General features: G+C 38.9%; 1 protein-coding gene across 2 annotated transcripts in view; it reads left to right on the top strand.

Moving 5' to 3' along the window:
- MYOZ2 (myozenin 2) overlaps window positions 1–14708 on the top strand; it is a 37326-nt gene extending 22618 nt beyond the window's left edge. For both annotated transcript variants that reach the window (XM_052641852.1, XM_052641853.1), the window contains exons 5-6: window positions 5994–6177; window positions 14268–14708. In XM_052641852.1, coding sequence (XP_052497812.1) covers window positions 5994–6177; window positions 14268–14502 — 419 coding nt within the window. In that variant the 3' untranslated portion in view covers window positions 14503–14708. The remainder of the gene's footprint in view (window positions 1–5993; window positions 6178–14267) is intronic.
- The last annotated feature ends 1938 nt before the right edge of the window (window positions 14709–16646 follow it).

Here is a 16646-nt window from a genome sequence, read left to right as displayed (position 1 = left end):
ATAAAATTTTCAACTACTTTTATACTGAAATTAGCAATGCCTGTGTCATATTTTTGTAAATAGTAAATTTATCAAGAGTACTTCTGATGAACCTTCTCAAATAGCATAGTGTTTTTGAAAATATATAAGTAAAATAACTGTATAATATTAAATCTTATTTAAAAGTAAGTTGAATGTCAGTCACTGATGAGCTTAGATTTATTAGCACATTCTTACAGAACACAATGAGAAAATGTATTGATAGACAAAGTAATATTGAAGGAAACCAAATATACAATTAGAATACATAGAATTCTGAAGTAAAGCACTGTAAAAAAATTCTCAAATAGCTTTCATATAGCTTTTTTTATGACAGAAGAGCAGGCAACAGGTTCTACACATACAACATTAAGGTCATGTGGCAAAAACAAACGTTAGAATCTGATGGGTCTGGGTTCAACCTGCGATCTCCTTTTTTCTTTTAATATGACTGTATACATGGACAACTGAGAATAGGAAAAAAAATTATTTTTTTTTGGTTGAACCGAAATTATGGTTGAACCAAATTAATGGTTCAACATATTACAGCTGTTACTAAAGACAGTATGCTGGGATTTTAAGAAAACAGTCCAATAAATGAACCATCCCTAAATGAATCTAAATTAATCAAGCCCTCTTTTAATAAAAACATACTACAGTGGCAGAAGTTTACCCTTTTTTTCAATACTCCATAACAAAAACATGTGTTCCTTCAATGTTCTCTCTCCTTTAGTATTTAGTTACTAGTAGTCTCTCAAATGGTGAAATTAATTGAACTTATATTATCAAATGAAAGTGAAAGTTTGTACAGCCAAGCTCAGAAGCAAAAGTGAAGAAGGATGAAAGGTAAAAGCTGATGGATGCCATGCAGAACAAGGACTTTCACGGAGGTGTCCTGAGTGCCAAACACAGTCAACATCCCATCATTTTTTCCTTGCTCTTAAATGAGCAAAATCAAATTATTCTTACCTTGTATTTAAATAAATAATAAATCTTTATCCTGTCCCCCCATAATTTGTGATCAGGTAAGGCAAAAGTAAGTCCCATCACCACTGTGGACAGCAGCAATAAAGCTGCTGGATCCTTTCATCCATGCCCACTTTACTACTGTGCTGAGAAAGAAAATAAATATCTTTGAGTCTGTTTCTTCAGTCTGTAAAATAAAGAAAATAAATTTCACTGCACATGGTTGTTGTGAAAATTAAATGTGAGAATGTGAGTGTAGTCCCTAATATACAATAAAATAATGAGTTAAAATTTTTCCTTTCCTTACCCATCTTTATATACCTAATACGTAATAGGTCCCCTGGTGGCTCAGATGGTAAAGCATCTATCAATGTGGGAGACCTGGGTTTGATTCCTAGGTCGGGAAGATTCCATGGAGAAGGAAATGGCAACCCACTCCAGTACTCTTGCCTAGAAAATCCTATGGACGGAGGAGCCTGGTGCAGGCTACTGTCCATGGGGTCGCAAAGAGTCGGACATGACTGAGCGATTCTAATACATAATAGACTATGTATATTTTCTTTTAGCTCCAACCACTATACTGTAACCTCCTGCTATCTAATGTGTGGAATGGTAAGGTTTTTTAATAGGAAGAGAAGACATATAGAAAAGTTTATGTTGATTCAATATGGTACTTCCATTACTAAGTTAAAAGTTTTATTATGAATCAATAATCATCGATTATTATGAATCGATGGTGTGATCACTTACCTAGAGCCAGGCATCCTGGAGTGTAAAGTCAAGTGGGCATTAGGAAGCATCACTATGAACAAAACTACTAGAGGTGATGGAATTCCAGCTGACCTATTTCAAATTCTAAAAGATGAAGCTGTTAGGTGCTGCACTCAATATGCCAGCAAATTTGGAAAACTCAGCAGTGGCTACAGGGTTGGAAAAGGTCAGTTTTTGCTCCATTCCCCAAAAAACGTGATTCCAAAGAAATGTTCAAACTCCTGCACAAATGCTCTCATTTCACACGCTAGCAAAGAAATGCTCAAAATTCTTCAAGCTCGGCTTCAACAGTACATGAACCAAGAACTTCCAGATGGTCAAGTTGGATTTAGAAAAGGCAGAAGAACCAGAGATCAAATTGGCAACATTTGCTGGATCATAGAAAAGACAATTCCAGAAAAACATCTACTTATGCTCCATTGACTCCTCTAAAGCCTTTGTGTGGATCATAACAAATTGTGGAAAATTCTTAAAGAGATGGGCATACCAGATCCCCTTACCTGCTTCCTGAGAAATCTGTATGCTGGTCAAGAACCAATAGTTAGAACCGGATACGGAACAACAGACTGGTTCAAAATTGAGAAAGGAGTACATCAAAGCTGTATACTGTCATTCTGCCTATTAAACTTATATGCAGAGTACATCATGTGAAACGCCTGGCTGGATGAAGCATAAGCTGGAATCAAGATTGCCAGGAGAAATATCAATAACCTCCAATATGCAGATGCCAACACTCTTATGGCAAAAAGCAAAGAGGAACTAAAGAGCCTCCTGGTGAAGGTGAAAGAGGAAAGTGAAAAAGCTGGCTTAAAACTTAACATTAAAACACTAAGATCATGGCATCCAGGCCCATCACTTCATGGCAAATAGATGGGGAAACAGTGGAAACAGTGGCAGACTTTATTTTCTTGGGCTCTGAAGTTACTGCATATGGTGACTGCACCCATGAAATTAAAAGACACTTGCTCCTTGAAAGAGAAGTTATGACCAACCTAGACAGCATATTGAAAAGCAGAGACATTACTTTGCTGACAAAGGTACATCTAGTCAAAGCTATGGCTTTTTCAGTAGTCATGTATGGATGTGAGAGTTGCACCATAAAGAAGGCTGGGAGCTGAAGAATTGATGCTTTTGAACCGTTTTGTTGAAGAAGACTCTTGAGAGTCCCTTGGACAGCAAGGAGATCAAATCAGTCAATCCTCAAGGAAAATCAGTCCTGAATATTCATTGGAAGGGCTGATGCAAAGGGATGCTGGGAAAGATTGAAGGCAGGAGGAGAAGGGGATGACAGAGGATGAGATGGTTGGATGGCATCACCAACTTGATGGACATAAATTTGAGCAAGCTTCAGGAGCTGGTGATGGACAGGGAAGCCTGGCGTGCTGCAGTCCATGGGGTCGCACAGAGTCAGACATGACTGAGCAACTGAACTGATTATAAACTATGAAATTTCAAAAAGAATAAAAAAGTTCTACCCTCAAGGAATTCATAGACAGGGACATAGGACAAATGTCCATGCTATATTTGTAGTCTCATTTTCTCTCTGCCATACAAACTTCAATATCATATGTATATTTTATTTACTATCAGGAATAATCTATGTATATTTACATACAAACACATACATATATTCTAATATATATATATATATATAGAGAGAGAAATTTTGGAAGTATAAATTCATATAGCTACTTAAAGTTTCAATATTCAATTATTAAATATTAGGGCTTGTCTGTAATATAGACTAAGAAAAGGGAGAGTTTCAAGGTTATCAGATGGCTTGCAATGAAGCAAGAGTAATGGATCCTTCCTTCTCGGTTGATGAGTTGAAAAGTACAACAAATTCAGAGTACAAACTATAGATTATCTGAATTTAGCAAAGGTTACTATGAAAGCCCAGGCAAGATATGTACAGGGCCTGAACCAGGTATGGAAATGAGAAGAAGGAAAGAGAGAATTTGCTTGAACAGTTACTTCCCAGTGTTCTGTTTGCAAATCACTTGCATTAAATGTGTAAGCCATATCTGAGACCTCCTGTCTCTGGAAGGAAGAATCCATTATCAACATTTTAAGTAGGTGCCCATGGTGAGTCAGAAACTGCAAAGTTGAGAAGCTTATTTAAGAAATCCTTAAGTATAGCTGGTAATACTTAGTGATTTGTTGTGGGAATGAAAGATTGTTTAAGACAGTTCTTCTGTCTTAGATATCTAAGAATAGTGATAACATTTGCTAAGATGATCAATATACAGAAAGAAGCAGAATGTATTGGAAAACAGCTGCACGTAGGTCTAGACAGATTATAAAGGATGTCAGGGGAATAGTAATTTGGATGAATGTAATAGGTGGCTGAATAGAAGAGCATCAAGATAAAAAAACAAACCTTGGAATCATCAATATGTAGGTCACAATTGAAGCCAAATATATAAATTAAACTTCCTAAGCAGAGTAAAGCAGCCTACTGAAGAGACTGCCATTTGATCCTGGAGACAATCAGAAGAAAATTAAATTACTACAAACAAATAGCTGCCTATTTGTGGAATTATCAAGAGTTTTTGAGAAAGAGAAACTAATTTTTAGTGTATAAAAAGGTCAGGCATGGTTTAACATAATAAAAGAGAAAACATTGTAGAGAAGGAAAAGAGCATCATGGAAACCTAAAAGCAGGAGTGACTGCATAGCAGAAGTTCTGATATGATAGAAGAGAGAACTGTGTAAAAGAGATAACTAGGCAGTAAGGTAGGGTAGCTGGAAAGTAAACAGTTCTGCCTTTGAAGACCTGAAGAATGTCACTTACTGTGTGTGAAAATGGTTTCACAGTTATGCCAGGAATTGTGTGATATTTAAATGATACTTTCAGAAAACTTCTAGCTCATGTGAGAAGAATAAATTGAGGAGCTAAGACTGGAAGCAGAAAAGTTAGGTTAGAAATCCTCAGGAATGAAATAAACAAAGGATAGGCACATCAGGGAATAAGAAGGGCCTGATGAAGACAGTGGAGACGAGCTACTTCACCATTCTGAAGCTTGAACATCTGACAGGCCACTCGGCAATTTCAGGCTTCCCTGATGGCTCAGAAGGTGAAGGGTCCGTCTGCAATGTGGGAGATCTGGGTTCGATCCCTGGGTTGGGAAGATTCCTCTGGAGAAGGGAATGGTTACCCACTCCAGTATTCCTGAAACTTCCCTGACAGTCCCGTGGTTAAGACTCCACACTTCCAAAGGAGCAGGCACTGGTTCGATCCCTGGTTGGGGACTAAGATCCCACATGCAAGAACAAAAAAAAAAAATTAAAAATTGGGCTTCACAGGTGGCACTAGTGGTAAAAACAAAACAAAACAAAAAATCTGCCTGCCAATGCAGAGTTATAAGAGTTGTGGATTTGATCCCTGGGTCACGAGATGCCCTGGAGGAAGGCATGGCAACCCATTCTAGTATTCTTGCCTAAAGAATTCCATGGACAGAGGAGTCTGGAGGGCTGAGGTCCAAAGAGTCAGACACGACTTGAAGCAATTTAGCCGCATGTAAGCACGCAGCAATTTTAGATAGTCAACACCTGAACACTACCTATAAAGAATCAGCTCCCAGGGGAGAGAGATCTGTCTTTATTGATATTTCTGCAGAACCTAGTTTCTAAATTAATGCAGTAACTGTGGCATATAAGGTCTAGTATAAATTAATGTAAGGTGCACAATTAATAGCTTCACTGAACAAATATATACTTATAATTTGGTAAAATGAAACACTAAGTGGTTTCTTTCGAAAATTCCATAAATTTAAAGGGATTTAAAAATGTCTAACGCTGTCAGACTACTCTTTTCTGAGAGATCATAAAAAGAATGTTGCTGCTGGGGCTGCTACGTCGTGTCAGTCGTGTCCGACTCTGTGGGACCCCATAGACAGAAGCCCACCACTCCTCTGTCCCTGAGATTCTCCAGGCAAGAACACTGGAGTGGGTTGCCATTTCCTTCTCCAATGCATGAAAGTGAAAAGTGAAAGTGAAGTCACTCAGTCATGTCCGACTCTTAGCAACCCCATGGACTGTAGCCTACGAGGCTCCTCCGTCCATGGGATTTCCCAGGCAAGAGTACTGGAGTGGGGTGCCATTGCCCTCTCCAAAAAAGAATGCATTCTTCATAAATTTACCCCTGCAGGAAAAATTAAACATGGTAAAATGCTAAGTGGAATTTAGTAACTCTCAGGTACTCTGTGTTTACTTATTCTTGCAATATTTTTCCAAAGGATATTCTGGACCACTGAAGGAAATTCCTCCTGAAAGATTCAACACCACAGCTGTCCCTAAGTACTACCAGTCGCCCTGGGAACAGGCCATTAGCAATGATCCGGAGCTTTTAGAAGCTTTATACCCTAAATTTTTCAAGCCTGAAGGAAAGGCAGAATTGCCTGATTACAGGAGCTTTAACAGGTAATTCAATTACCCTGGATGACACTTCAGCATGCAATACAAAGGCTATTATATCACAGTATGGAGAACTGAATCCCCTGGTAGGGAAAAAAAAAAAACAAACCCGAAAAACTACAAGCAATATATAGTATCTCTGCCTAGGCAAAGACTCATTTTTGCAGTATTACTAATACGGTACATTTTTAGTATAAAAATGAAGGCTATGAATCACAAACTATCATTGTTGTAAGATCATCTCCAACATTTTAAAAAGCAATTTTAATATTGATTTCTAATGTGAAGGTTGATATTAGTTTATGTGTTGCTCCAAACAATCTTGTTAGTCACTACATAGATGACAAACTGTAAAAAATCATTTTAAGTCAGATCTGTGTTCAAAGAAATTATATTATGGGAATTACAGAGATGCACAGTTATTTTTTAGTAGAGTATTCCAAATCTTTCAGTGGAATTTTTTGCTTTTCTAACTGAATAAAACTTGAAACTATTTTCAGAGATCTTAAAAATCTTACAAACATTCTCACACTTTGAATGCTTAACATTTTGGTTAAAAAGTTTACTTTGTGTCCGAAGGCAATAAAAATTTAAACAAACAGGATACAGTCTCAAATGGTGCCAAAGAAAAGAAAATTCTCTTTTGAAACAACAATCTTTCACTGGATAAGTGGTAGGAGGTAGGAGATGGGTGATGAAATAGATGGGAATGTTTTCATTTACAGAAGAAAGTGACCCAAAAATTAAGAGGGAAAAACAAAACATACTGAATGGAAAGGGAAAAGCTAATGCACTAAATACCAAACTCAAATATTGGATTACAGTGGCAGAAGAACATTTCTTTTTTCATTTAATTCAGAAAAATAAATATAAGAATAAAAGTGATTTTTGGAATTAATAAATACAAGGTTGCTACTGCTAAGTCACTTCAGTCATGTCCGACTCTGTGCGACCCCATAGACGGCAGCCCACCACTCCTCTGTCCCTAGGATTCTCCAGGCAAGAACACTGGAGTGGGTTGCCATTTCCTTCTCCAATGCATGAAAGTGAAAAGTGAAAGTGAAGTCACTCAGTCGTGTCTGACTCTTCGTGACCCCATGGACTGCAGCCTACCAGGCGCCTCCATCCATGGGATTTTCCAGGCAAGAGTACTGGAGTGGGGTGTCATTGCCTTCTCCAAATACAAGGTTAACTGAGCAAATTCACCCTAAATCTGATAATATTCAACTCCAGCCTCTTATATCCAATGGATAACAATATACTCTCATACTCCCTTGGATGTGTGGCTTGTGCAATTGCAGGGGGCCCCACAATTAAAAAGGCCATAGCTGATTTAAACTTTTGCTTTAAAGTCTGAAATTCCTAACCAGCTTTAAACAAAGAGTCCCGAGTTTTCATTTTGCACTGTGCCCTACAAAAGTGTTTAGATCAGATCCCAGGCTCTAAATTTTACCTTAAGTTCCTCTGTATTCAGGAAAATGTTCCCTTTAAGTAACTATCTTAGTCCATGACGTGTTCCCCCACGGCCCGCTTATATTTCTCTCTTTTCTTGTTTGTGAGTTCACTGAAATTAAGACCTACTACAATCTTTCCATCTTTGAATTCATAGCACATAGCAGAGTGTCTAGATATAATCAGGCTTCCCAGGTAGCGCTAGTGGTAAAGAACCTGCCTGTCAATGCAGAAGACACAGGATATGTGGGTTTGATCCCTGGCTCAGGAAGATCCCCTGGAGGAAGAAATGGCAATCCACTCCCAGTATTTGTGCCTGGAGAATCCCATGGACAGAGAAGCCTGGCGGGCTATCGTCCACAGTGTCACAAAAAGTCGGACACGACTGAAGCAACTGAGCACACACACATGCAACTTTTTTATATGAGTAAGTGAATGAACCAACAAATGAACTAATTATAGGTTTATAATGGTAAACTTCCAAAATGACAAAACATTGTCTTGGACATCTTGAACATCCAAGAATATGAAGTTTTACTTATGCAGTGAGTCAAATTTGACTCTTAATGACTCTTCAATCCACTAAATCAAATGACAAAATGTGGGACATTAAATCACTCACTTTTATCACAGATGTGAGTCCTCAATATACTTCTCTACTTAGAAACAATCTCAGAAGGCCCAATACTCCTCAAGAATTATGTCCAAGGGGTACAACAAATGGTAGTATAGAAGAGCAGGCTTCAGTAAGTCTGAATACCTGGGTTTAAATTCTGATTCTATACCTTATTAGGTGGGTGACATTGGGTAACTCATTTAACTATTTGTGTTTCAGTTTCATCTATTAAAAGGGGATGGAAAAATAATCAACTCAAATAGTTGTTTCGAGAATTTAATGAGACAATCATGTAAAGCCTTGGTACTCAAAGTGTGCTGAGACCAGTTGTGCTGGCATCACCTGGGAACTGGTTAGAAATGAAGAATCTCAGGACACATACTAGATTGACTGAATTAGCATCTGTAGCTTAACAAGATCACAAGGTGATTTCCATACTAACAGAACAGGTGCACAGCACTGTAGATACATATTAGCTTTCATTATTACTATGTCTTCTGGAGGTTAATGATCACAAAGCACCTGACTGATCATTTAAATTCTTAAAGTTCTTTTCCTAACCAATCTCTCTCACCCCCAGAGTAATGGTTTTAGGCCCTAGACATGAAAGACTCTACTGATATGATTGCTGAAATCCTGCATTAGACTGAGGTTACTGCATTACTCACTGATCTGTTGTTATCCATATTTTCCACAGCGATTTGGGGAAATATTTTAAGAGGCCAGCCATCTTGAGAAAAGATGCAACAGAAAGTAAAACATACTGTTCTTCAGGAAAAAAAAAACCAACTAGAAGACAAGAAAATTATGGGCCAATAAGACATGAGAACTTCCCTGGTGGCTCAAAGAATCTGCCTGCAACGCAGGAGATCCTGGTTCAATCCCCAGCTCAGGAAGATCCCCTGGATAACGGAATAGCTACCCACTCTAGTATTCTTGCCTGGAGAATTCCATTGACAGAGTAGCCTGGTGGGCTACAGTCCATGGGGTAGAAAACAGCAGACATGACTGAGTGACTGACACTTTCACTTATGGTAAAGAATTTGCCTGGAATGTGGAAGACATGGGTTTGATCCCTAGGTTGGGAAGATCCCCTGGAGGAGGGCATGGCAACCCACTCCAGTATTCTTGGCTGGAGAATCCCCATAGACAGAGGAGCCTGGCATGCTGCAGTCCAAGGGGTTGCAACGAGTCAGACACAACTGAGCAACTAATCACACATAGCAAGACATGAGATTCTATACTATTACTGCATTGGCCAAAACCTGCATTCTTTCAGGTTTTTCTGTAACATCTTATGGAAACCCTAAAGGAGCAAAATTTTTGGCCAGTCCAATACATGACACAGTTACATGTGCTATAGCCATCATTGAGGTCACCTATCTACCCTGTGGACACTGAAGATTTTATCTGGCTCTCAGTCTTTTTCCCAAGGACTATTCCTGTTATCACTTTTTGGTGGCTTAAATGATTCACTGAATTCTCAGCCCTTTTAAGTCCTTGACTGTATTGCTTTAAAGGATCTCTCTCTCAATCCCATCTTAGTCACTACTGACTTTCCTTAAAGTTTGCCATTACCAATATCTATGCTGTTGCTGCTGCTTAGTCACTTCAAGTCATGTCTGACTCTGTGTGACTTCATGGACTGTAGCCCACCAGGCTCCTCTGTCCATGGAATTCTCCAGGCAAGAGTGCTGGAGTAGATTGCCAGACCCTCCTCCAGGGGATCTTCCCAACCCAGGGATCGAACCCGGGTCTCCTGCATTGCAGGCAGATTCTTTACCACTGAGCTACCAGGGAAGCCGACCAATATCTGCATCATCTTCAAAATCTAAATTTCAAGCATCTCACTACCACATTTTATCTTTAATTTTTTCATTTATTACTTATTTCAATCATGCTTCAGGTCCACACATCAAAGCCATCTCATTTTTCAAAGTCCATCATTCATTTCCTCCTTACTTTACTAGACTCCATAGTCCCTTACTATTATCATCCAGAAATTAAGATATTCAAGAAAGATCACAGGTGATTGAGCGTCAAAGAAAATCAGATCTCTTCTAGGCTTTAAAATGATCTCCACAATACTGGAGAATTTATAGTCCTGCCAATTCCATTGTCCAAATGTTTATGAGGATCGTCCAGGCAAAATACATTAAACAGTTACGTATATTGAGCAAGATATAAAGATATATCAGAGAGAATTCCAGTCCTCTTGGAGTGTAGTCTGATAAGAAATTAGGCAGACAGACTGTTGAATATAATGAAAGATGGAAAATGAGGTTACAGGGAGGTAAAAATAGAGTTCATGGAAACTTAGGGAGAAAGAGTTTAGTTCTGGCTGTGGGAGATCAGGGAAAGCTTCAAGAATAAAATTAAATATCAAATGTGAAGTGAAGTCGCTCAGTTGTGTCCGACTCTTTGCGACCCCATAGACTGTAGCCTACCAGGCTCCTCCTTCCATGGGATTTTCCAGGCAAGAGTACTGGAGTGGGTTGCCATTTCCTACTTAAGTATAAATTACTTAAAGAACATACTTAAAACTTAAAGGGGATTTAGAAATGTCAGTAATGATGGTCAGAGCACTCCAGGCAGAGAAAAATGAGTGAGTAAACGCAATGACGTTGGAGAGCAGAGGGAGAAGCTGCTGCTGCTGCTGCTAAGTCACTTCAGTCGTGTCTGACTCTGTGGGAGCCCGTAGATGGCAGCCCATCAGGCTCCTCTGTCCCTGGGATTCTCCAGGCAAGAACACTGGAGTGGGTTGCCATTTCCTTCTCCAACAAGGTGAAGAGCAAGCAGTATATCAGTTTGACTGGAACAAAGACTAAACAAAAGTGTATAGGGTAAAATTAGCAGGACTGACCTTTCCACTACAATGTCAAAGTCATTTTTTTCCACACACACAAATACCAAACCTGTTTCTCCTTGCCTTCTACCAGTGAGCTACTGAAACTCTAAACCATGGAATAATCATTGATTTTTACATTTCCCTCACAATTTTCATCCAATCTGTCAGCATATCCTGTTGACCCTACCTGTAGAACACATCCTGAAACCACCCACTTCTTCAAGGAAAACACCTGAAATCTAAGTTATCATCATTTCTCACCTGAATTGGTACCATATCTCTTCTTTCATTCTTGTCCACCTATACTTGTTCACACAGTAACAGGTGCCAGAGTATTCTTTATTAAAATTTTCTCAAGTTATACTGCTCCTGTTTTTGTTGTTCAGTTGCTCAGTCTTATCCAATTCTTTGCGACCCTATGGATTGCAGCACGCCAGGATTCCCTGTATTTCACCATCTCTTGGAGCTTGCTCAAACTCACGTCCATTAAGTTGGTGATGCCATCCAAGCATCTCGTCTCTTGTTATTCCCTTCTGTTCCTGCCTTCAATCATTCCCAGCATCAGGGTCTTTTTCTAATTAGTTGGCTCTTCGCATCAGGTGGCCAAAGTATTGGAGCATCAGGTGGCCAAAGTATTGGAGTTTCAGCTTTAGCATCTGTCCTTTCAATGATTATTCAGGACTGATTTCCTTGAGGATTGACTGATTTGATTTTCTTGCAGTCCAAGGGATTTTCAAGAGTCTTCTCCAACACCACAGTTCAAAAGCATCAATTCTTTGGCTCTCAGCCTTCTTTACGGTCCAACTCTCACATTGATACATGACCACAGGAAAAACCAAAGCTTTAACTAGATGGACCTTTGTTGGCAAAGTAATGTCTCTGCTTTTAAATATGCTGTCCGGGTTGGTCATAGTTTTTCTTTCAAGGAGCAAGCATCTTTTAATTTCACGGCTGCAGTCACCATCTGCAGTGATTTTGGAGCCCAAGAAAATAAAGTCTGTCACCGTTTACATTGTTTCCCCATCTATTTGCCATGAAGTTATGGGACCAGATGCCATGATCTTCGTTTTTTGAAGGTTGAGTTTTAAGCCAGCATTTTTACTCTCCTCTTTCACCTTCAGCAAGAGGCTCTTTAGTTTCTCTTCGCTTTCTGCCATAAGGCTGGTGTCATCAGCATATCTGAGATTATTGATATTTCTCCCAGCAATCTTGATTTGGGCTGTGCTTCATCCAGCCCAGCGTTTCTCATGATGTACTATGCATATAAGTTACATAAGCAAGGTGACAATATACAGCCTTGATGTACTCCTTTCCCAATTTGGAACCAGTCTGTTGTTCCATATCCGGTTCTAACTGTTGTTTCTTAATCTGCATACAGGTTTTGCAGGAGGCAGGTCAGGTGGTCTGGTATTCCCATCTCTTGAAGAATATTCCACAGTTTGTTGTGATCCACACAGTCAAAGGCTTTAGTGTAGTCAATGAAACAGAATTAGATGTTTTTCTGGGATTCTCTATTTTTCTATGATCCAGCAAGTGTTGGCAATTTGATCTCTGGTTCCTGTGTCTTTTCTAAATCCAGCTTGAACATCTGGAAGTTCACGGTTCATGTACTATTAAAGCCTGGCTTGGAGAATTTTGAGCATTACTTTACTAGCATGTGAGATGAGCGCAATTGTGCAGTAGTTTGAACATTCTTTGGCATTGCCTTTGGGAATGGAATGAAAACTGACCTTTTTAAGTTTTCAATGGCTTCCCTTCACACTTAGAATGAAATCCATGTTCCTTATTGGACAAAATTCCACACAATCTACCCCTCTGTCCTCTCTCCCTTCTACCATCCCACTCACTTACCTGTCTAGCACACAGGCTTTCTCTCATTTCTGAAAAGGTCAACATTATTTCTGCCTTAGATTCTTTGTATTAGCTACTCTATCTGAAATGCTGAAGTGCTTCTGTTATATTGTCCATGGCTAACTTCTGACCTTCAGATGGCAGTTTAAATGTCACCTCTTCAGAGAAGTCTTTTCTCCCTATCTAGTCATTCAGTTATGCTCTATCGTATCACCCTATTTTAAATTTCTCATAGCTCTTATTACTGAATGTTTGTCTGTATGTTTAGTGTTTTATTAAAAATTTTATTAAAAACTAAAAATCATTATTTTTATTGAAGTATAATTAACTTACATGTTTATTTTTTGTCTATCTCTTTCACTAGAAATATAAAACCTTACACTCTGACTACACTGCTCACTGACATATGTCCAGCATTTAGAAATGTGCCTGGCACTGGATCAATAATTAATGGCTGAATCAAAAAAAGCTAGACTGTTACATGACATCTTGAATGCCAAGATAAGGAAGGTGGACTTTCTTCAGATGAGTAGAAGGATTTCGATGTTTTTGAGGCACAACCAGAAAAATGCAAAGATATATTTCTTACCCTTAAAGAATTTATAATTCACAGATGACCGAAACCAAATCATATTCTGAAAGATAGAAGCTGACAATACCAAATGCCATATTATTAACAGATGCACTATAAGACTAACATAAAACAATCAATGCTATAGGAATTTGGTTAAGAAAGGGAGTGAGGGCTTGGGGTAGTTAAGTGAAGTGAAGTGAAGTCACTCAGTCATGTTCGACTCTTTGCGACCCCATGGATTGTAGCCTACCAGGCTCCTCCCTCCATGAGATTCTCCTGGCAAGAGTACTGGAGTGGGTTGCCATTTCCTTCTCCAGGGGATCTTCCCGACCCAGGGATGGAGGGGGAAGTTAAAATTTAAAGGCCACAGGATATATACAGGTGGAAAGGAGGCACAGAGGAAATACCTTTTTTTTTTTCCTCCCCCAGAGGAAATAAGCAAGTGTAACATTGTTAGCAAAGGCAGGAAGGCAAGAAATGTTTGTGATGACTCAGCGTCCAGGGAACAGAATAGTTCAGTCCAAAACTAAGCGTACATACAAAAGGTCTTTACACAAATTCATTATCAAATATCTGTTTTATCATAAAGGCATGGTCCTTGAATGGAAACACTTATTTCAGAGGCCAAAAATTGAAACCCTAGTAAGACTGTAACACGACAACACGCCCCATAAGATCATGCATTAAATTGTTTCCTATTTTCTGGCAAATAAATTTGAATATTAATTTATTCTTTTTCTTTTCACTCCTCACAGAGTTGCCACCCCATTTGGAGGTTTTGAAAAAGCATCAAAAATGGTTAAATTCAAGGTTCCAGATTTTGACCTACTACTTCTAACAGATCCCAGGTTCATGGCCTTTACCAATCCTCTTTCTGGCAGACGGTCCTTTAATAGGACTCCAAAGGGATGGATATCTGAGAATATTCCTATAGTTATAACAACTGAACCTACAGAGGATAACACCATACCAGAATCAGAAGACCTATAAAAGAAAGTTGTATGCGCGACAAAAACCTCTGAATATAAATGTTGCTGTATTATTATTCTACTCACTGGCAAAGCCACTAACACTCTTCATTAGTAGCAATAATTTAATAGCAATTTAGCAATTTTCCTTTTATGGCATTTAATCTCAATCTCAGATCAAAATCTAATAAACAATTCAAAATCTTATTAAAAAAAAGAAACAAAAACTTTTAACTCACTTGTCTTTACTTATAATCTTGTTACTGCTTGGTTAAACAATCCGGTCTCCACACTGGGAAAATCCAGAAAAGTTACTGACAACAAAGGGTTTCATCTTTGTTGCCTTTAATATAAGCTATTCCTGAATAAAGTTTTTAGATGGATCTAGAATCAAAATACAGTGCAAAATATTTAGATTAATTCAGAGTTTTATTTAAGGGATGAAAGCTATAGAAGTTGATATACAAGCATTATTGATGGAGAAAGGGTTGGGTTCTTCTTTTCTGACAAGCTTCCATGATAAAATAACTTGTCTAGATGAAGTCTTTTCAATAGTCTTTCTTAAAATTTCAAATTTCTTAGAACTTTGAAACTGCTTTGTATTTTTCAACATGCTTTGAATCATCATATAATTATTCCAGATGACAGTCTCCAGAGTTCAATTGGGTTATTATTGTTGTCTAGTATTAAATCAACAATATGGAGAGAAAATGACTCAAAGAACATCATACCATTGTAGTTTTCATGACCAAGGTAAACTTGGAATTCAAGTTCTGCAAATCCTAATGTTGTGTGTTGTTTAGGTTCAACTTTATGAATACATTTTTAGAAGAGTAATAACAAGACACATGCTAATAGACATATAAATAAGTATGAATATGAAGGAGAGAACAAGTGTGTAATTTGAATTAGCAGCTTTCTCTGCTGAATCTTTAAATTCTGCTCAAATCCTTAAGCTCTAGGGAGTATATGCCATAAAACAAAAGCAAGAAATGGAAGAAAACAAGGGCATTTGAATGCAATACAGCACATTTCTGTCATAAATATATGAAAATATTAGTATAAAAGACTCTAATATAAAGTTATAGGTATATTTTAAAATATGATTGAATATACAACATGGAGTTGGAAAGAAATAAATACCAATTCTTCCCATTTCAATTCAGTTAAAAGTTCTGTGGTAGATGTTTATATCAGAGAATAAAGGTCTCATACACAGAAAACTACCTACCAGATTAAATTTAGGAGATTGGAAGGAAAGTGCACAACAGAGTAATGAAAATGCCATGTAGCAACATCACATATTTATAAAAGTATGTAATCCTAAACGCGCCCCGATCTCGTCTGATCTCGGAAGCTAAGCAGGGTTGGGCCTGTTTAGTACTTGGATGGGAGACAGCCTGGGAATACTGGGTGCTGTAGGCTTTATGGGATTCCCTGGTGGCTCAGAGGATAAAGCATCTGCCTGCAATGCAGGAGAACCAAGTTCAATCCCTGGGTTGGGAAGATCCCCTGGAGAAGGAATGGCAACCCACTCCAGTACTTGCCTGGAGAATCCCACGGACAGAGGAGCCTGGCGGGCTACAGTCCACGGGGTCGCAGAGTCGGACACGACTGAGTGACTTCACTTTCTTTCTTTCTTTGACTTTAATGCTGAAATTGGTGGTTGTGTTGCAGGAAGGGGGACCCTTCCCAGGGCCCAAAACTGGGCTCTTGTCTAACACTCGGAAATGAATTGTCCGAGGAGACACATGTGCTGACAAAGCAAGAGATTTTATTGGGAAAGGACACTCGGGTGGAGAGCAGTAGCGTAAGGGGACCCAGGAGAACAGCTCTGCAGTTTAGGGTTTTATGGTGATGGGATTAGTTTCCGGGTGGTCTTTGGCCAATCATTCTAATTCAGTCTTTCCTGGTGGCGCACGCCACCCACCCTGGCCAGGCACCATAGTAACCATTTGCATGAGTTGGTTTATGACAAGAGATCTTGATAAGGAATACGGAACTAATAAGCCACCACCAACCAGAAGAGTTCAGGAAAGGTCGAAAGGAGACACCGCATGTCCATCCACTTCCCAAAATCCCTCTGGCTAGCATCCATCTTGGTTGAGCGCTGCCTGTGCCACCAGGAAAGACTCTGAATTAGAATGATTGGCCAAAGACCACCCG

This window comes from Budorcas taxicolor, chromosome 6 (genome assembly GCF_023091745.1).
Source record: "Budorcas taxicolor isolate Tak-1 chromosome 6, Takin1.1, whole genome shotgun sequence".
In the NCBI taxonomy this organism is placed as follows: domain Eukaryota; kingdom Metazoa; phylum Chordata; class Mammalia; order Artiodactyla; family Bovidae; genus Budorcas; species Budorcas taxicolor.
The sequence above is the reverse complement of the archived record's forward strand: the minus strand, read 5'-3'. Positions and strand labels throughout refer to the sequence as shown.